Source organism: Sinocyclocheilus anshuiensis, unplaced genomic scaffold, assembly GCF_001515605.1.
Source record: "Sinocyclocheilus anshuiensis isolate Anshui unplaced genomic scaffold, SAMN03320099.WGS_v1.1 scaffold2166, whole genome shotgun sequence".
Lineage (NCBI taxonomy): Eukaryota > Metazoa > Chordata > Actinopteri > Cypriniformes > Cyprinidae > Sinocyclocheilus > Sinocyclocheilus anshuiensis.
Genome location: NW_015557079.1, coordinates 1068830 through 1090459, shown reverse-complemented (window position 1 = coordinate 1090459; position 21630 = coordinate 1068830). Strand labels below are relative to the sequence as shown.

Genomic DNA, 21630 nt, shown 5'->3' with positions numbered 1-21630 from the left:
GGCTATTGCTACAAATATACCCCAGCGACTTAAGACTGGTTTTGTGGTCCAGGGTCACATATAACACATACACTACAGTTTACTAAGATTTTCTAATGTTTTTGAAAGAAGTGTTTTATTTATTTGATTAAAATACTGCAAAAGAGTAATAATGTCAAATATTATTACAGTTTAAAATAACTGTTTTCTATTTGAATATATTTAAAATGTAATTTATTCCTGTGATGATGATTATTCATGTGCGGTCTCATGATCCTTCAGAAATCACTCTAATATACTGATTTGCTGCTCAATAATTATTTCTTATTATTATCAAACCATTTTTAGATTCTTTGAAAAAATAATGTTTCTTTGATAAACAGAATTTTTTTTACTGTCACTGATCAATGTATCCTTGCTGATCAAAAGTACTGACCCAATCTTACTGACCCAAACTTTTAGTGTACAGTATATAGTACAGTTAACTTACTAACACTGTATACATACACATACAGTATTGTTACAATATGTACGTTAATAGGTTAATTGTGCCACATCTCTGAATTTAGATACACTGTAGTAAAAATAAATTCAGTTGAAAATATACACACACTTCTACACATTATTAATGATCTGCCCCACAAAAATATGATATCAATTATTATATTATATTATACCATTTTAATATTATATTAGTTTTAATACTACCTACATGTTATGCTAAAATCTCACACTACAATATATCAGCTATAAATCGCCTAATAGTCTCTAATTCTAGTCATTGTGTGATGGCAGACTGTAATGAGACACTTCAGTACACAGAGAACCTCCACCATGATCCCATATGTCATGTAAGAGATAACAGAAACCTCACCCAATCAATGTATCATGCAAAAGAACAGCACTTCACTGTGAATTATGCATTATCTTTGAAATCTCAAAGGTTTAGCATGATGCTGTATACATTCAAACTTTTATGTATACATAAAAGAAAAAGAGGGAAGCAAATACACATCCAAACAATGGCAATTAGCATATGTGTAATGTCTTTGCCTCAGCTTCCAGTGAATTCTTGACACATGAAATGCCAGGGGCCTTTAAAAGATAAATGATTGATAGAGACAGAATGAAGCATAATAGAAACAAGATGAATATGCACAAATGAATATCTGCTTGTGTTTGCCATTCTAAATGTAATGATTAATGATGGGTTTACCTAAAAAATGTGGAATGAACTTGCTACAGAGTGAACTGTAAATTGACCCCCTCCAATCATTGTTCTCAGTGTGGGTACAGAACCCCATAATAAAACCGAATCCCTAAACACATTGCATAAACGAATAAAATGTTTGTTAAAGAATTCAAGGGGAACTGCTCTTTCATGAGAAAATGTGATGAATCCAAACCTGATCTGGAGCTGTAGAGGAAATTTTTCAATTTTTATTTACTTTTTATTAATCAAAGAATCTTGAAAAAAAATATTTGTAGGTTTACATAAAATATCAAGCAGAACAGAATAATTTCTGAAGAATCATGCAACAGCTGAAGACTGGAGTAATGGCTGCTGAACATTCAGCTTTGCCATTACAGGAATAAATTACATTTTAAAACTGATTATAATGAGTGAGTGACGTGACATGTGGCCAAGTATGGTGACCCATACTCGGAATTAGTGCTCTGCATTTATCCCATCCAAAGTGCACACACACAGCAGTGAACATACACACACCGTGAACACACACCCGGAGCAGTGGGCAGCCATTTTTTGCTGCGGCGCCCGGGGAGCAGTTGGGGGTTCGGTGCCTTTCTCAAGGGCACCTCAGTCGTGGTATTGAAGGTGGGAGAGAGCGCTGTACATTCACTCCCCCCACCTACAATCCCTGCCGGTACGAGACTCGAACCCACAACCTTTGGGTTACGAGTCCGACTCTCTAACCATTAGGCCACGACTTCCCCAATGGAAAACTGTTATTTTAAATTGTAAAAATATTTCAGAATATTACTGTTTATACTGTATTTTTGATCAAATAAATGCAGCCTTGATGAGCATAAGAGACTTTTTTCGAAAACCTTTAAAAAAATCTTACAGACTCTGTTGAAAGGTTCTGTTGAATTTATAATCATAACCACTTAAAGTTTTTCTTTCTCTCTCTTCATCTTTGTAGATTTCTTGGGCAGGACAGAGATTCGGCTGGCCGACATCAAGAAGGACCAGGGCTCTAAGGGGCCCATCACCAAGCGACTGCTTTTACACGAAGTCCCTACGGGAGAGATTGTGGTGCGACTGGACCTTCAGCTCTTTGATGAACCCTGACCCACGTTGTTTGGCCTGACCTTTTGATCCCCAGAATCCAAATCTGCTACTCCTCCGTGGTGAAAGCCCACCAGCCCTCCACCCACCATCATGAATCCCAGAGTGTGAATGTGTGTATTTGCACAAGCGTTTGTGAGTCTGCAAAATGCTGTAACAGTCTTAATCAGTGATCCCGATTGGATTTTTATTGTCCTTGATACCTTTTGAAGACAAGTGTGTGAGTGAAAATGAAGGATGTACTGTAGAGGGAACCTTTCAGTTCCCTAATGATGTGAAGGATGTCTCAGGATGCTGTGTAAGTCTTAAAGAGTCAAACATACAGTAGTTGTATTTAACACTCTAATGACCCGGGAGCAGTAGTGCCATTTGTGTATTCTAGAATGAAAGTGCCATTCATTCTAGAATACACAGAATCATTCTAGAATGATTACACGTTCTAAATGATGTGCCATTCCAGTGAAATCCGTCATTATGGGTGAATCTCATGAAACCTTATTTGCATAATTCAAAAAATATATATAATTCGCATAACTGTAATGTGAAAAAATGCTGATATATTATTTAAATTGTTGCGTATTTATACATGTTGGTAATATTTGTTGTACTGCTTTTAATTTATGCAGGTTTACTTTTTTTAAAAATCGTAATTTAAAAAATTGTTCGATTACAGTAATGAGAATCATAAAATATAATGGTCCTGAAATAGGTCATATTTTAATGCAAAATACTAGTATTTTGGTGTGACCTGGACATGTTTTTGTGAGATTCACCCTAATAGTCTTACTGGATGTTCAGCATTTTATTCCATAATTTCAGTCATTAACACTAAAAACTAAAACCAGGTTTTGCTGGCAGACCTCACTAGTGTCAACCGACTCATTTATTTCTTTTCCGTTTTTACTGAAAGATATTTGGTGACCGTTCAACGACTGAATGTAGTCGAGATGTTTTTTTAGTTTTTTTTTGAGGGTTCATTAAACGCGAGCATGTTCAGGGAAATTTTCAGCAAGTCTCGAAAAGATACGGACACAAATGCTCCATGGAAAGACTATTATAATATAAACAAAATGAATTATGGGAGGGAAATTGTTATATTTGTTTTTCAGCGTTTTTTGTTATGTAGCTTTTATTTATTTTTATGTTATTGAGAATGGGACACATCTCAGAGGCCAATTGAAATATCATAGCTGAAGCATTTCCCAGCAAAATATAAAATCAAATAATTAATAAAAAAAAAAAAAACATATATTTGTCAGATGTCCCTAAAAGGCCCCCCAAAACAAATCGATGTTCTTCAGTTCCCCTGATGTTCTTAGTTTTATTGTGGTACATCACAAAGTAAACTATTTAATATATAGTACTATATTTAAGTTTGATACTGCATTACTAATAAGTTCACAGTTTGTTTTTGATTTATGTATGTTATGTTTTTGTTTGTTATTCTTGTGCTGTTGTTAGGCATTAGCGATCAACACTGTAGTTATGTCATATTTGTAAAAATAAGAGATGTCAGAGTTCATACTTTTTTGTTGTTTATTTGCAGAAAAATAGCAAGATGGTTTGTAGTGTTAAAGGTTTGGCAAGTTGCAGCATGTAGAAACGATGTTGAAACAATGAACCAGTGAGCAAAAGGGATCAAGCAAATGTCTTCAGTTCTTCAGATATGTCATAGAAAGAGCCCACTGTTTTTACATAGATGATGAAATATGTTGAATTTGTGTCGGTCTTATTAATTTGCCCTCAGTTATCACACTACTGAGCCTGAGAAAGGTGCCGTTTTCTTTTGGACTGTAGCGGGGGATGAGTTTCGTTAAAATTGTGTGTTTTCCTGTCTAGATGCAATATACACATTAATATTCCACTGCTGTGCTAGTGAGATGCCAGAGTGATCAAGGAAAACCGCTATTGTGGCGCCAGCAAGTTATTCCACTTGGTGTGTGTGTGTGTGTGTGTGTGTGTGTGTGTGTGAGAAAGAGTGATTCTTGGTGCTTTGAATGCTTTCTGCCGGGTCACTTTCCTCAAACCTCATCTCAAAGAATATTCCAGACAATGCAAGGGGTCGTGGTCACACCTCTTTTCTTTTTTCCGCTCTTTTGTCCCCTCTTCTCTTTCTCTCCTTCCCTCATCTCTTATCACGCACACTGTACATTTCAGACCAGAAGATTTGCCCATACCTTCATTAGTTTTTTAATGAGCAAAGCCCCATTGATTGAACAGTAATATATGTGTCTATGTTTAAAACTTTAAATGGAGTATAATATATTACAAACTGAGAAGTAAATATGTTGATGACAGCGTATTGTTATCAATGTAGAAGCAGTGTGTTGTCTTAATGTTGCAAATAAAACTCAATTGGACCAAGATGTAATGCAAAGTAGTATTTTTTCTTTGCAAGCAGTTTCCTCAATTAATTATGCTGTCAAAACGAATATGTTTTGTCAAAAGAGTGCCACGGTCTTCACGTCAGCCCATTTATCAACGTATTTTACCTTTTTCTAATGGTTATTTTATTTTTTCACATTGTGAGAACTGAGAATAGAGAAAAAGACATACTATGGACAGGGGGCGTGTCAGTGCGATTACGCAACGTCTTTAAGCTTCACGGAACAATAAACAAAAAAAACGAATTATCCTTGTGTATGTTTTCTCCTTATTGCACAGTAATCCTGCTTTTATCGTCTATAGAGGTTGTTAAATGAGAACCGGTGAATCCAATTTTAACGACCATTGAACGGCATGTCCTGATTTGCGGTGGACGTAAACAAGCGGTGTCTGAAAAACACACGGTCGACGAGTCGAAAGAGAGCAACGCTAACGGTAAAAACACTCTGGATTAACACAAGGCTTTATATATTGTCACGAATATTGTGTACGAATGTTGCATCTTGTTTTTGGTGAGAGTAAACTCGAGTATTTTTGTTCTGCACGTTCCGCATGTCCTCCTTAAGTAACTGTGTTACTCTTCCATCATAAAGCCAGCGACTTCTGTGGGATGTTTTTGCGATAATGTCCTTCCAGAGGATCCGGCGACTGAGGGTTTTGAAGGTACATGTTCACGACTGTCACTCAAGTTGAAAGCTAATTCAATAAAAAAAAAGGAAATTCCAGGATTTGCTTACCGACGAATTAAAGGGGTCATATGATGTTGCTAAAAAGAACATTATTTTGTGTATTTGGTGTAATGAAATGTGTTTATGCGGTTTAAGGTTCAAAAACACATTATTTTCCACATACTGTACATTATTGTTTCTCCTCTATGCCCCGCCTTTCTGAAACGCGTCAATTACAAAGCTCATCGGTCTGAAGAGCGAGGTGTGCTCTGATTGGCCAGCTATCCAGTGCGTTGTGATTGGCCGAATACCTCAAGCGTGTGACGGAAATGTTACTCTCCTTACCATAACATTAAAACCCATTATAAACGAGGCATTTGTTGCATCCAGTGGGGACATAATTACAAACAACAAGCGCTACTCTACACTGCTTAAAACTCGCGTTTGAATCGTCAGTGGCAAATTGTACTTACAGTCTGTGAGTCAGAAAAGCCAGCATTGTAGTTTACTCTACCAGGATCAGGAAACAGTTAGAGTGAGCTGAGGCGGGCTGGACTCCGCTTTGTCCACGGTTAAAAGCTGATCCGGCGATCCACAGCGCAAAGTTGATGTATTTCCTCAGCGACCAGCACGGATCAGCTCCAGGCATGACGAAGCGGATATCGTCCTCTTTTGGAAGGCCAACCTTTTTGCTTTCACAACGAAACACACAGCGCCTTCACGACATGGCGGCGGCGGCAACAACAATACTACAGCGAGAATAAAAGTTATGCCTTCTTTCTTTGCGTGAACATTTGGGCGGCGTTATGCAAATCTTCCCACAGAGCGACGTAGGTATGTGGGGGTGTGTTAGAACGAGCCGTTTTAGGTAGGCGTGGTTGACTCTTAACTTTTATAAAGAATATCTCTTTGGATTTGAGACTTTAGTCTTTGCAACTTTACAGATCTTCTTTATGCCCCAAGAGCTTGTAACACTCCAAAGAGAAAGGAACAATTGAAATTGCATCATATGACCCCTTTAAATGGTTTTCATAAACTATTGTCTAATATGAAATTAACCTAGCATGAAAAATTACAGCATGAGCCCTCCCTCTCACCTTAGTGGTCTGGACTGGAATAATATCTATTGAATTGCAATGTCATCCATTGTAGAAAACGATGTACATTTTGAACAAAAAGTTGATTGATTTGTTTGTTTATTTGTGTATATATTTTGTTTGTCTGTGTACCACAAATTAATTTTTTTTTTTTTAATGTGTTGACACCCATCATTTTGATAGGTGCCAAAAGTAAATTAGTAATAAGTAGTATGTTATTTTTGTAATTTTTATTTTTTTTTATGTAACCAAAAGTCTCAAATTCATGGAAAGTGCAGAAACCTCTTGAACTGGCCCTCTTATTACAAGAATATGTACAGCTTTGTCCAATTCTTTACAAATGTCTTGTTCAGATGTCAGCTAATGTAAAAATGGCAGGGTAGTATTGCTTGAAGCTGTGAATTTAAATTAAATGACTTTGTGTGTCTTTAATTCAGTTCCTTTGGTTGGATAGTTGGATTCGAAAGAACGTTCCTCCATTGACACCACTCTGCACCAAAGCCAATAATGTAAAGAAGCCTATCAGATATACAAGTATAAGTAAGTTATGATTTTTATTGCACTTTGACTTTTTGTTGTGTGGTGTCTTATTTTAGGAATATTGAGGCACCTCTTTAAAATGAAGGTTCCTTTTTGGCATCATCTACGATTCCATGTAGAACCTTCAACATCCCTGGAACTTTTCCATTCCACAAAAGGTTATTCAGATTATTAAAATGTTCTTCATAGTTTAAGTGAAAGGTTCTTTGGGAAACCAAAAATGTTCTTCTGTTGCAGCATGGCAAAATCCCCCTTTTGGTAACTTTATTTAAATGTTTTCATGTTGACTTGGTTTGTGCACAGAATTTAAAAGGCTTATTCTGCATTACTCTTCAGCAAGTTATTTGAGTGATTTTGCTTCTTGCTTTTGTTATGTGCATTAATATAATGTTGTCTTTACCCTAGAGAAAGCGAAACCAAAAACTATAATCGATATTGCCAAATTACTGCAGCAAAAGGCCAAGGAGACCAAAGAGAAGAAACAATCAGTGATCACTGCTTCTGCATTGAAAGCTGCTACTAGTCCAACCAAACCCACTGCTACACCACATAAATTGAAGGACCAGAGTGATGCCAAAGAAATTATTATTTCAAATGCAAAAGTTCAAACTTCTACCAGCACCCTTCCAACAAAAGATGCTGTGGATGGTTATACAGCAAGTCTGCATAATAAGGCATACACTGAAATGTTGAATACAAAATATGCAGCATCCCAAGCTGTTGAGTCGGCTGAATCACCCACAATTAATGCACCACAAGAGGCTTCAGCTCAAGGAGAGATGAATACAAATATCAGTCAAGTTTCTGAGCCGTCTTCAACAAACCCCTCAGAAGCCATTCCATCTTCTGAGGATGTTGCTTCTGCCTCTGAAAAACATGCAGGAGAAACTAGCGATGGAACAGTTTACATGCCTGATGTTATGGGGCCTTCCAAAGTGATGGCATCTCCTGAAGCTTCATCTGCGCATGAGAACGGTCATCTACAGGAGTTTTCTGATGTTTCAGGAGTGGTTGCAGTAACCAATGCATCAACTTTGGTAAACGTAGCACAATCACAGGACTCCTCACAGCCTCAATCCACTCAAGTTCAAGGCTTTCTAGCTCCCACTTGGTCTTCAAATGTCAAAGCAGACAAACCATCATCTGGCCAAGAGATCATCACTCAGGCACTTGTGTCTTTTACAGATGGCACAGCTAACTCCATACCAGATATTTCCAGTGCTGAAGCTGTGGCTGTTGCCTCTGATGAAGTTCCAACCCTTCGAGAAGTTTGTCGTGAAGAAGCCATTCAGGTCTCTAGCACCATCCCAGAAGTCTCTTCACCTCAATCAACTGAGCATCTTCCTGTTGTTGAGACCACATCTGCCTCTCTAAGTAAAGCTGTAGATGCTATGTCAGAAATGTCTGGCGATGCTCAAAGATCTATCAATCTAACGGACCCAATTCTAGTGCAAACTGAGGTTTTAGAGGAAGAGGATCAGACAGAGGCAACTGAAGAGTTAACTGAGGGTACGTTTCACGCTTCCTGCTTTCAATACCTACATAAATCTTACAAAAATAGGAATATTTTGTTGTTGTTTATGCACCCTCCCAATTTTTTGTTGACAGTTATTTGTGGGAAATGACTCCAAGATATTGCAAATGTTATATATTATCATAAAGTTAAAATTCACAAACTCTATGCAATTTTCAGAAATGCATAATTTTATGCAATTCATTGTTGAAATACATTTACTTGCATAATTACTTTGCATTTAAGTTTTTATAGTGCGACAGACTCATCATTTTTGTTTATGGTTGTTTCTTGTCATGTTTGCTGCATATCTAATTTTTTTTAAATGTATTTATTTTTGCAGAAAATACTAAAGTTCATTACATAGTTTAGAACTAGAATTCTTTTGCATTCTGTTTTTACTCAGTTGGGATGTTAGCACAGTTTGCTCTGTGGGTTTCTTTTGAGCTATTCTGATCTTTACCACAAGAGGGTGGACATGCCTGTCTCTTGACATCCTTTATTATGGATCTTTTTTTTCTTTTTGCCTGTTTGCTTTTCATAATGCAAATACTTTTATTGGGATAAGTTATAATTAATTGGAAGGTAGGCCTATAAATATTTTTTATTTAAACATGCAGTGCAGTAGAATTCTAATCTGAATTGTATTATCAAAGCACATAGTGAAAGCATTCTGGCTAATATTGACATTTTAGAATTACTGCATATTTATGTGTAACAACTAACAGGGATTTCTCTCACATCTGTAGCACAACTGGATCCGATACAGAAACTCTTTCTCGACAAGATAAGGGAATACTCCACAAAGAGCCAGTATATACTACATAAATCAAATAACAGTAAAAATTCCATGCATTCCAATATATATCAAACTTCTCACATATTCTTAATAACACTCAGTGTTGTCCATAGAGCCTCTGGTGGCCCTGTAGATGCTGGACCAGAATATGAGAAAGCTTTTAGTGAAGAACTAAACAAACTCCAGAGACTCTATGGGAGTGGAGACTTAACCGAGTTCCCAGAATTTAAGTTCTCTGGTGAGTATATATTTTTGCCTTTGCTCTGTTTGAGTTACCCCATTTTTGTTGCGCATTTAGAATGATTATGAAAGTTCAGATTAACTTTTTTTTTTCATCTTTTTTTTCAGAGCCTGAACTGAATGAACGCAGCTCAAAATGAAAAGCTCACAGAAGCATGCCGTTTATGATACTAATATTTGAATTAGCCTACGTCAGTTTATAAATCGCTAAATTATTTGCGGTTACAGGAAAAAAAACAAGAAAGGGAAAGCAAAACATAAAGTAGCTGGAACGTTAACATTTTCACACTGTGCTTTATTGATTTATTTTATTTTATTTAACGCTCTGGATGACCATTTAAGACGTCCGAGCACCATGCAAAATCTCTTTTGTAATAATATGCATGCAACATTGCCCCCACAGACAGAAGTCTCAGGGGGCGAGCGCTTTTCACAATACCGTAATGTCTCCTCCCACCTCATAAATATTAATGAGCAAAGTTGCCTGCGTGCCGTTACGCTGTGACGACATGGAAGAGCAGCGGGTCCCGATTGCTGCAGCCGCTTGTCATTGTGACGAAGATTGGCACTAAGGTAAGCTGTCACTCAAAAGCTTCTTTTCCGACTCCCTGTCAATCAAGCGATCTGGGCCGCGCGCTAAAAATGCACTCGGCGCTTCCGTGGGAGGCGCGCGGTCTGGATGGTTTTGGGCTGAAATCGGATGTTTGGACGGCGGTTTCGGGGGTGATTTTCTGGCTCGACTCGCAGTCAAGGCCCAGCTCTTTTTTTATGATCCTTTGTAGAAGTGCGAATGGCGGCGGCACTGGTGGGGAGGGATAGCCCGACGTCCCTTAGATTGATTGATAGGCGATTATGGGCAGCCTTTTTATTATATTTAAAGAGACAGAGACGATGTTTTTAATAAGTGAGCGAAAAGTCCAGGCGGTTAGTGTTTTTGCATTATGACGCAGGTTATGCAGTATAATTTAATATTAATTTCGCCCGCGGTTCTCATGGGTGTCTAGCGTTTCGAGTAAAACGCTATATAGATTTGAACATATAAGCAATGGGTTTGAATAGAGACTCCGAACAAACATGGCGCCTACAGTAATAGAGAGGATGAGATACACTCAGGCATCTGTGGCTGAAGAAAGAAAGAAACCACGACGAAGATATAAAACCACATTACAAGAAAACACTGATTCCGGGAACGTTGACAAGCAAATCGATTATGTGTTTAAAAGTAGATCTTTCCAGTTGTTCTAAGCCCATTCAAAGCGAATCACTCATTGAAGCCGTGTTGCAGTGCAGATACATCACGGAGATATTTAGCGAGGTTAATATTTATATCGCGACTTTGTGTTCGCAGAGAGCACTGCAGATGTTTATCCCGTTTAGCGTACAAGTTCATTTAGAAGCAAATGAATGTAATGCATCAAATCAAACAAGACTTTATACATCGTTTTCTCACTTACATGTAAAGTACAAAGTTTTGATTTTGAGAAGAAAATACAATAAAAACTGATTTGCGTTTTTAAACGATACAGGTGTTTATAGAGCAAGGTGATTCATTACATGTATAATGTTGATTTTTATATATATGAAATGTGGAATTAAACAGTTATTTTAAAAACTATTTACTATAATAATTTAATAAAAAACTGAAACAAAATGTTAATTATTCAGTTAGGTATGGCTGAAACTACCGATATTTGCATAAGTGTGCACGGTTATATGCTGGTTATAACGTCCAAATACAAAAAAATAATTTTGACAAGTAGTTTTAAATATTGATTAATTGGCCTGACCTATATTTTAATGTCAATAAAGCACTATATGGCCCTTATACACTGAATATAAAGAATCAGAATCACCTGTATTGCCAAGTACATGTATACATGTTCAAGGAATTTGTCTTGGTGTACTGTAAAAATACAATTAATAATAGTAATAACAACAACAAGTTAAACATTTTAAGGTAAGAGTAAAAAGAGAAAAGTAAAGAGAGTTAGTTATGAAGTTATGAAATGAGCAGAAATATATATATATATATATATATATATATATTTAACACACATACATGCATATAGACACAGTTATATCTCTTTATTTTCATATATATATATATATGAAAATAAAAAGATATATATATATATATAACTGTACATTTGTGCAGAATGTGCAAATGTGGACCAGTGGAAAAGTTTTGTAAGATTAATATTCTGCAATATAACAAAGAGTGAAAAATTGAAGGGGGTCTGAATACTTTCCGTACCCACTGTATGTGTGTGTATGTATTTATATATTCTTTTTCTGGTAAAGATTTGCAGCTGTTTTGCCGTTTTTCACAAATCTTTGTCTTTTTTGTGACTGCGTCAGTTTAGTGGAGCTGAAGATCAGCTTTATAGAATGCCCAAGCGTTGTCCACAGCAACAGTAACTATGATGACATCCCCATCGGTGTCCATGGAGGATTACCAAGAGGCTGAGCAGGTTTGTGTTGCCAAAGAGCTCTTCATACAGCCAATGGAGTACCGTTTTTGTTTTGCATGAGTGTGTTTAATTGCCCTTTTAAATAAAGCATTAATCATCTTTATATTGCAATAAAAATTCAATAAACGCTTTATAAACATGCAAGTATGACAGCTCACAATCTGAGATTGATGTCTTGTGAATTCTGGGAAGTTTGATCTCTGCGGCATCGGATGGAGAGATAGAGAGACTCGAGACTAACCCGAGATTTTCCAGCAGTCGTGAAATATTTTTAACATTTCCCCTTTTTCAATCAACACTATTGTTGCGCTCCGTCACATGCACTCAATCATGTGGGCCTGTCCCAACTATAAAGTACAAAGAAAAAAACTGTATGAATGAGAAAAGAAACCAAAAGAACTGTGGGTTCTTAGCTTACTGTATATATTTTGATGTCCAAATAGATTATTACACAAGACATCTGCATATCTTGCATGTTGAGTCACTCAATGTGCTGGTATCTCTGTATGTACACTGTTTTTCTGCTAAATAGTCTGAAACTAATGTGAAAAACCACTGTTAAATCTGTGAAAGCTTTCTAAATCTGACAGAAAAAGATAGAGTAGTCTAAGGACTGAGAGAGAAGCCCCTTTGTAAAAAAAATAGGTTTTGTTACATGCTTTGAAACCCCATGTCAGCCCTTAGGGTCTGTGACAGAGAGGCTGTGTTTCTCAGAGCGGCCCACACACGGATGTTACCGCCCGCAGACATACCAGCTGACACTGCTAACTTCCACATACCTCACACATCTTCATTCTCTGCCCCTCTGTGCCCCGTGCAGATGCAAGTGGGAGAGCAGACGGCGGGACAAGTGGAGGAGAGGTTGGAGGAAGAGGAGGAGAGAGAGGAAGAGGAGAGCAGCTCAGCACCGTCTGAGCCACAAACTCCTATGGAGGTTGACAAGACGGCCATTTACAGGTAGCTTCTTTTCTTTGTTCTTGTGACGTGTTTCTGAAAAAGCGCAGTTGACTGTGCATTTTTGGTTTGATGTGTAAATGATGTGTTTGTTGACTGTCAGACACCCCTTGTTCCCCCTGCTGGCGCTGCTCTTTGAGAAATGCGAGCAATCCACTCAGAGCTCGGAGTGCGTGACCTCGGCCAGCTTCGATGTGGATATCGAGAACTTTGTGCGAAACCAGGAGAAAGAAGGCAAGGCTTTCTTCAGTGAGGACCCCGATTTGGACAATCTGGTAAGAATCGCCCGTTAAACTGAAGTTTTTGGTGTTTACACTACTGTTAAAAAAATTGTAAATAAAAAAAAAAATCTTTATAAAAGAATGCTGACGAAGGCTGCATTTTTGATCGAATAACACAATGTAAATAACTTTTTTTCTATTTAATATATATTGAAATGTATTCCTGTGATGCAAAGCTGAATTTCCAGCATCATTACTCCAGTCTTCAGTGTCACATGATTCTTCAGAAATCATTCTGATATGCTGATTTGCTGCTCAAGAAACATTTATTATTATCAATGTTCAAAACGGTCGCTGCTTAATACTTTTGTATGCATGATACATTTTTTCAGAATTCTTTGATGAATAGAATTACAGCATCTATTTAAAAACAGAAATACTTTTAACAAAAAAAAAAAAAGTCTGGCCAATTTAATGTATCCTTTCTGAAATTATTCATTTATTTCAGAAATAAAATAATTTTACTGAGCCCAAGCTTTTGTATAGTAGTGTATATTAAACACAAAGAAGATTTGTTTAATATAAAAACTTTGTTCTTTGTTAATAATTTATTTTAATGTAATAACCTAATAAGTAATAATTTATGTAATTTAATTAAACAATTTATTTGAAAAAGGAATCTTTTATAAATGTACCTGCCGTAACATTATAAATGTCTTTACTGTCACCTTTGTTCAATATAATGCATCCTTGCTGAATATAACTCTTAATTTAAAAAATACAAATAAAAAATTCTGACCCCAAACTTTTGATCAGCAGTGTACATTCAGTAATGCATGATATATAACAGTCATGATATATATATCAGTCAATATTAAAGATGTAATCGGCATCAGTTGATACGGATATTTAATTGTGCATGCTAATTTTTAAATTTTGATTAACTTTGCCATCATCTAACACTCACTTTGTTAATCTTTAAAAACACCAATAATTGAAATAATGAAATCTTTAGCAAATCTCAAAATGAACTTCTATTTTTATGCTTTACATTATAGTATTGTGATGTTTAAATTCACTTTATAGCATCTAAAAGAACTAGTTTTAGTTTTTAGTGCTTATTACCCTTATTTTATTGGCCATAACTGGTGAAGCAGCGTTAGGTTGCTGCCTAATCAACTACCCAACATGAGGATCTAAAACATTATAATAATAAATATTTTAATTTTAACACATGCATTTGAGCGTCCATCTCAGTCTACATGATTGGTGAGGAAGTGAAAGGTTTGGTTTTAGGGTGTCATACAGTGGGCTGGATTCAGGGTTCATTTTAATGCCCATGCAGACCTCTAACAGTTCATTAAGTTCAGTTGATCTTCTGATGACTGTACTGTGCTTTCTAATCGAACAGATGGTGAAGGCCATCCAGGTGTTACGGATTCACCTGCTGGAGCTGGAGAAGGTGAATGACCTGTGTAAAGATTTCTGCAGCCGCTACATCGCCTGCCTCAAGACCAAGATGAACAGCGAGACGCTGCTCAGTGGAGAGCCAGGAAGCCCGTACTCCCCAACACAGACACAGGTACGCTCAAAAACACTGTCGAAATCTGTCTCCATCTCCACTCAGGAAATAACCGCTCTGCACATGTTCTCCTCACAGCCGCCGACCTCGTTCTCTGGAGCCTTGAGTCCCCACGGTATTGTAGTGCCAGCGTCGGCTTTACAGCAAGGCAACGTTACCGTCACAGCCGTAAACCCCACACAGGTGCTAACAGGTTTGTTGATTGTTTTACTCCTGCTCTCTGATTCGGTTTTCTTCCTCGTTCTCTCATTTCGTCGTATATTGACTGTGTGAGCGTGTTTGTTTTAACCCAGGTGGTACAGTGTATCAGCCTGTTACAGTTGTTACTCCACAGGGGCAGGTGGTCACACAGACTCTGTCACCTGGAACAATACGCATCCAGAACTCACAGGTGAGACGCCGTCAACAAACACGCTCATTTCATGCAGCATTCAGAGTTTTTCTGGTGTGCTGATTGTCAGCAGCACATCTTCATAATCTATTACAATACGAATGGCATTAGCACACACATATACACACACACACACACGCACACACTCCTGACAGCCACGTCTGTATTTCCCACAGCTTCAGCTGCAGTTGAACCAGGATCTAAACTTTTTCAGTCAGGAGGACAATTCGTCTAAGGCCAAGAGAGGCATCCTTCCCAAACACGCCACCAATGTCATGCGTTCTTGGCTCTTCCAGCACATCGGTGTAAGTTTTTTCTGTCCTTCACTGTTTTATAGTGTTCACAGAAAGAGTGTTTGATCACAAACGATTTTTCACTATTCACACCAAGTCTCAGAGCCCTCTTATTCTTTTAACCCCAGCTTTATCGCCTTACATTTAAAAAAAAAAAAATTAGTTACAAACAGCATTTCATGTTCACTTCAGTGAAAAATACAGTACAGCCAATATCTCAAATGTAGTGGATAAATTGACAGTCACCTGGATTGGGGTAGTAAAAGTAATGTATAATAGGAATATTTTGTGGTAAAGTCATAAAATGATTGTCTGCTGTTATCAGTAATAATAAAAATAATAATTATTATATTTTATTAATAATTATTATAATAGTAAATAATAAAAATGTTCCTAAGTAGGTATAATGGATGTACATTACTATTTAAGTTTCGGGTTGCTAAGATTTTTTTATGTTTTTGAAAGACGGCTCTTATGCGCACTAAGGTGGTATTTATTTAATAGAAAATACAGTAAAAACGGTAAAATTGTTAAATGTTATTACAAATTAAAACACCTGTTTTCTATTTGAATATATTGTAAAATGTAATTTATTCCTGTGATGTAAAGCTGAATTTTCAGCATCATTACTCCAGTCTTCAGTGTCACATGATCCTTCAGAAATCATTCTAATATGCTGATTTACTGTTCAAGAACGTTTCATTATTGTTGAAAACAGTTGTGGAAAAAAATTTTCAGGATTCTTTGAAGAATTAAGTAAAAAAAAAAATAACATCAAAGCATTTATTAAAAAAAAAAAAAAAAAAACATTGTAAATGCTTGTCACTTTTGGTCATTAAGTATTAATATTTTTCAGGAAAAAAAATTACTGACCCCAAACTTTTAACCAGCAGTCCATATTAAACAAAACTTTCCTATGATGCAAAAAAGATCAAGATTTTTTAAAATGTAAAAACTTTTGTTCTTTGTAAATAATTGAATAATCTTTATTTAATATCTTAATTTAATTGAAAACCATTTTAGTTGTAGTGCTGTTAATTGAAACTGCTGAAATATAATGAAAACTTCTTATCAGACCACAGAGCTACTGTGAGGAAAACGTTCTGACAGCTTGAATTGATGTATAGATGAATTAAGAAATTAAAATAGAAATGTATAGAAATGTATAGATGAATTAAGTGAGCTGGTAGGTGTTGATGGCACACATGTTTGCTTTCACTCTCACAAATACCAGCTGCTCATGTGACTAAGCGTCTGGAGAGAGCGCTGATCACTGAAGAGCCCTGCGGGGAGGTTTTCTATCAGGCGTCTGTTTAGACGGGCGGCCCACAGAGACACATTGTTCTAATGAAGCGGAGAAAGACAAAGTTAACATATAGAGAGTTCAAAGATAGAGACACTAACCAATAGAGAGAATTATTTCTGTCCCCCCCCCCAGCACCCTTACCCTACAGAAGATGAGAAGAAACAGATCGCCCTGCAGACCAACCTCACCCTGCTGCAGGTTAACAACTGGTTAGTTATCAGACGTTGATACATACTGTATGCAGGTCAGTGTAGTCGTCTGGATCGCCTCTGACTGACTCGATGTCTTCAGGTTTATTAACGCACGCCGACGGATCCTTCAGCCCATGCTGGACGCCAGCTCCTCGGACACACCCAAGAGCAAAAAGAAGACGCCCCAAACGCGCCCCCTACAACGCTTCTGGCCCAACTCCCTCGCCTCCTCTGTGTCCCAGCAACAGGTCACCATGGAAGACGGTACGGCCCATGAGACATCGTAGATTAAGCAACACAGAATATGAGTTTAGTTTGAGGCGCAGTGGTACATTTTAAGATATAGAAGGGGTGTGCAAAACTCCCAACTGTTGATAGGATGGTTGCCAGGGCATTGCTGTGTGGTTTCTGTGGTGTTCTGAGTGGTTTATAGCACATTGCTGTATGGTTGCTCTGATAATCTAATGCTTATCAAAGCAGACCTGACTGATTACATGGGTCAATTTTCTAGTCAATTATTCAAAAATACATTAAAAAGCAATTCAGACATAGAATGACTTGAATACACCTCTTTTATGATTAGTATATTTTTAATTTAAGTAAAATAAATTTTGATCTTGTTGGAGGGTATAAAATAAAACATGTCATGTCAATTGTTCTGACATCATAATGAAGAAAAAATACTTTTTATTAAACAACCGAAATTCTTGAATATTTCTTTATTTGGTTATTATTAATAATAACCAAAATAACATTAGTAGTAGTAAAATAATATTTTAAACAAAACAATTTGTCTGCCAAAAGTCATGTGGTGTGACCACATGTAGAAATAAGCAGGAAAAAAAATATATATATATATAAAATAATATTTAAAAAATGAAATGGTATTTATGGATGCATAATTTATGATTTTTGTAATTATTTTAATGTAATAAACATTTTATGTCTTAATTTAATATAATTTCCTGTTTAACTATAAATTATTTTAATTCTTATTCTGTTATCTGGTTAATTCATTTTTAATTGAATACATAAATATGTTATGACATTTATGGAAGAATAATTCATGATATGTATAATCTTTGAATTGAATAATCATTTTATTTTTATTTGATTTGAATTCTTAATTCAACTGAAAAATAATTGAATTTGTAATGCTGCTTTAGTTAAAAACATTTTAATTTAATAAAATATACATATATAAATATTTAATGATACAGTGTGTATGGATTAATAATTCATGAATTTAGTAATTATCTTCAGGTAATAATCTTTTTTTTTATTAGTTTGAAAAAAAAAAAAAAAATTATTGTAATGCTGCTAACAAGTTAATTTAATTGACAACATCCAGATCTGTAGAGACTGAATCTAGTAAAATACAAGAAAAACGTCACATCAATCTAAGAAAAAATGTTCTGACAGGTTGAATTAATGTTGTTTTTGTTTGTTAAAACTGATTAATAATTGATGATTAATAACTAGTGCTCTCAAACGATTAATCGCAATTAATCGCATCCAAAATAAATAATCAAAATAAAATAAAAGTTCCAAAATAGTTTGCATCCAAAATAAAAGTTTTTGTTTACATAATATATGTGTGTGTATTGTGTACATTTATTATGTATATATAAATACACACACATACAGTATATCTTTTGAAAATATATACATGTATATATTTATATTAATTTAACTTATAGTTTATATGAATGTATTTATTATATTAACATAACATATATTTCTTAAATATATACATGCATGTGTGTGTATTTATATATACATAAAAAATATATTACGTACATTTTGGATGCGATTAATTGCGATTAATCGTTTGACAGCACTATTAATAACTCATGAGACTTTAATCGTTTTTGCAAAAATAATGATTAAGTGCTATAATTTAATTGCCAATGTTTAGCAGTTTTATGAAGATTCGAAGCATTTTGTTTGTCATACTCAGGTACTACGGTAACAGTCGGTGTGGGTGAGGACGGCCTACAGACGCTCTCATCAGATGGAGCAACGCTGGCCATGCAGCAGGTCCTGATGGGAGGTCACAGCGAGGAGGATGATGATGATGACGAAGAGGACGAAGAGGGCGAGGACAATGATCCTTCCCACTCCGATATGACCAGGCTGGGCCTGGAGACCAGCGACTCGCTGTAGTAGGATTGAACGACTCACACACACACACACACACACACACACAGTTAGTATAGAGAGAGACATTTAAGGCGCATCAGAGCACTAAGAAGAAAGAGACATTCACACAAACACCTCGGCTGACGTGTTGAAGATCACAGAACATCCCCGAGCTGTCAAACAGCTCATTTGAAGTACAGAGAACGGGCTTAAAGCCACACACACACCGAAACAACCCACACACACAGGTCAAAATGAAGACACAAGCACAAGTCTCTCTCACGGCGGAACGCACGCATAATTTCCGACGCAGTTAGCCGAGTGCACTTTTTGTATGATACTGTAAACTTAAAGGAAGTGTTCAAAGCACATTTTGAAAGAGCTAAAAGGAAGGAAAGTAAAAAAAAATGTTGATGCTGGATGATTCAGTTGTACTTATCCTCATGGTCTGGGATGCTATGATGATGAGATTTCGTCTCTTGCATGCCTGTGTTTGCTTTAATCAGGCACCAGAAAGAAGAAGGAACTATTTTTATAGTACACTTGTCACAAGTGATCGGTGCCAATTTGTTTGTTTTCTCCAGTTGTTTGTTTTGCTCTGGTTTGCTATGTTTTGTAAGGAGTATTTATGTATGAAAAAGACAAAAAAACACTTTTAACGTGCTCACCCTGTTTTGGAGGGGATTGTGGTAACTACTTAGTACAAAGTACAAAGAATGACTATCCGCTGAAGGCATAGACTCTGAAGCCTTATGTTTTTACATTTCTAATGCCACAATGTGAGACACTCTCATATTTATGGAAGCTTATTTCTTCTACAAGATAAAACAACATTTAAAAGGTAATTGCGACTTTTTATCTTACAATTTTTACAGTTCTGATTCGGACTATTTTTCTCAGAATTGTGAGTTTATATGAGTTTATATCTTGAAATTCAGAGAGTTTATATCTGACAATTCAGATTTTTTTCTCGTAATTCTAAATTTATATCTTGCAATTCAGATTTTTTTTCTTGCAATTCTGAGTTAATATCTTGCAATTCAGATTTTTTCCCTCAGAATTGGCCATTTATATCTTGCATTTTCAAGTTTATATCTTGCAATTCTGAGTTTATATCTCACAATTCAGATTTTTTTTCTTGCAATTCAGAGTTTATATCTGACAATTCTGATTTTTCTTGTAATTCTACATTTATATCTCACAATTCTGTTTTTTCTTGTAATTCTAAATGTATATCTCGCAATTCTGATTTTTTTCTTGTAATTCTACATTTATATCTTGCAATTCAGATTTTTTTTCTTGTAATTCTGAGATATCTTGCAATTCAGATTTTTTTCTTGTAATTCTAAATGTATATCTTGCAATTCAGATTTTTTCTTGTAATTCTAAATGTATATCTTGCAATTCAGATTTTTTCTTGTAATTCTAAATGTATATCTTGCAATTCAGATTTTTTTCTTGTAATTCTACATTTATATCTCGCGATTCAGATTTTTTTCTCGCAGTTCTGATATATCTTGCAATTCAGATTTTTGCTTGTAATTCTACATTTATATCTCGCAATTCAGAATTTTTTTTCTCACAATTCTGAGTTTATATCTCGCAACTGTGATTTTTTTTCTCACAATTCTGAGATATCTTGCAACTCAGATTTTTTCCCCTCAGAAATGGCCATTTATATCCTGCATTTGCAAGTTTATATCTTGCAATGCTAAGTTTATATCTCGCAATTCTGATTTTTTGTTTTCGCGCAATTCTGAGTTTATACCTAGCAATTCTGAGTTATTGTCTCTCAGATCTGAGTTTATATCTCGATTCTGATTTTTTTCTCAAAATTGTGAGCTTATGTCACGATTATATCTCACGTTTTTTCTCACAATTCTGAGTTTATATATCGCAGTTCTAAGTTTATATCTCTCAATTGTGTTTTTTTTGTTTGTTTGTTTTACAATTCTGAGTTTATATCTCGCAATTCTTCAGTTAGTTTATACCTAGCAAATAGTTTATATCTCACAATTCAGACTTTTAATTCAGACTTTTTTCTCACAATTCTGAGGAAAAAGAGCAGAATTGTGAGGAAAAAAGTCTGAATTGTGAGATATAAACTAATTATTAATTATAGTTAAAGTTAGAATTGTAAGACTAAAGAGTCACAATTTCCTTTTATAATTCCATGGTGGAATTAAATAAAAAATAGCCTAAGCTTCCATACATATCTGATATCACTTCCTGTGCAATCGGCATGGATACCGCGTCCAATAATGATACATTTGCAAGGTTGTGATCATGTTTGTGAAATTCAATGCCTGTAATTGTTGTATGAGAAGAAAATGTGCTTTTTAATGATTATATTACAAAAACTCAAAGTAAAACAGAGAAGGACGTCAACAAGTCTTTGTATTTATGTATAGCTATTTTTTGGCAGAGGGACTCATCATTGATGTTAAACCCCTTCAGCTCAAACATTTACGACTTATTATGGACAGTTCATAGAGTTTTTGCAGGAAAACGTGTTTTTTTAAAAAGTGGACAAAACAAATGTTTTCA

The 21630-nt window shown here is 35.7% G+C and overlaps 2 protein-coding genes across 5 annotated transcripts; both read left to right on the top strand.

Annotated features, from left to right (window-relative positions):
* Positions 1–4814: 4814 nt before the first annotated feature.
* On the top strand, positions 4815–9816 carry LOC107676855 (uncharacterized). 2 transcript variants are annotated; one of them, XM_016471549.1, is made up of 7 exons: positions 4815–5110; positions 5269–5338; positions 6878–6980; positions 7386–8489; positions 9243–9306; positions 9406–9530; positions 9641–9801. In XM_016471549.1, exons 2-7 carry the CDS (start codon positions 5300–5302, stop codon positions 9670–9672), a joined length of 1467 nt encoding a protein of 488 aa, XP_016327035.1. In that variant the 5' UTR covers positions 4815–5110; positions 5269–5299; the 3' UTR covers positions 9673–9801. The 2 variants fall into 2 exon arrangements, with proteins under 2 accessions (XP_016327035.1, XP_016327036.1); XM_016471550.1 differs by lacking the exons at positions 4815–5110; positions 5269–5338 and adding an exon at positions 7037–7138 and having other exon boundaries at positions 6876–6949; positions 9641–9816.
* A 198-nt stretch (positions 9817–10014) lies between these two features.
* Positions 10015–19908, top strand: LOC107676856 (homeobox protein PKNOX1-like). 3 transcript variants are annotated; one of them, XM_016471553.1, is made up of 11 exons: positions 10017–10105; positions 11891–12003; positions 12824–12960; positions 13061–13232; positions 14590–14760; positions 14839–14953; positions 15054–15151; positions 15328–15456; positions 16883–16959; positions 17042–17205; positions 18902–19908. In XM_016471553.1, exons 2-11 carry the CDS (start codon positions 11953–11955, stop codon positions 19105–19107), a joined length of 1320 nt encoding a protein of 439 aa, XP_016327039.1. In that variant the 5' UTR covers positions 10017–10105; positions 11891–11952; the 3' UTR covers positions 19108–19908. The 3 variants fall into 3 exon arrangements, with proteins under 3 accessions (XP_016327037.1, XP_016327039.1, XP_016327038.1); XM_016471551.1 differs by having other exon boundaries at positions 10015–10105; positions 14590–14953; XM_016471552.1 differs by lacking the exon at positions 10017–10105 and adding an exon at positions 11465–11489 and having other exon boundaries at positions 14590–14953.
* Positions 19909–21630: the final 1722 nt, after the last annotated feature.

Coding starts and splice junctions, on each gene's coding strand:
- LOC107676855 (XM_016471549.1), top strand. CDS start 5,300: ATGTCCTTCCAGAGGATCCGGCGACTGAGGGTTTTGAAG. Junction 6,981..7,385: donor TATCAGATATACAAGTATAA/GTAAGTTATGAT, acceptor TCTTTACCCTAG/AGAAAGCGAAACCAAAAACT. Junction 9,531..9,640: donor CCCAGAATTTAAGTTCTCTG/GTGAGTATATAT, acceptor CTTTTTTTTCAG/AGCCTGAACTGAATGAACGC.
- LOC107676856 (XM_016471551.1), top strand. CDS start 11,953: ATGATGACATCCCCATCGGTGTCCATGGAGGATTACCAAGAGGCTGAG. Junction 12,961..13,060: donor GACAAGACGGCCATTTACAG/GTAGCTTCTTTT, acceptor GTTGACTGTCAG/ACACCCCTTGTTCCCCCTGC. Junction 14,954..15,053: donor CCCCACACAGGTGCTAACAG/GTTTGTTGATTG, acceptor GTTTTAACCCAG/GTGGTACAGTGTATCAGCCT.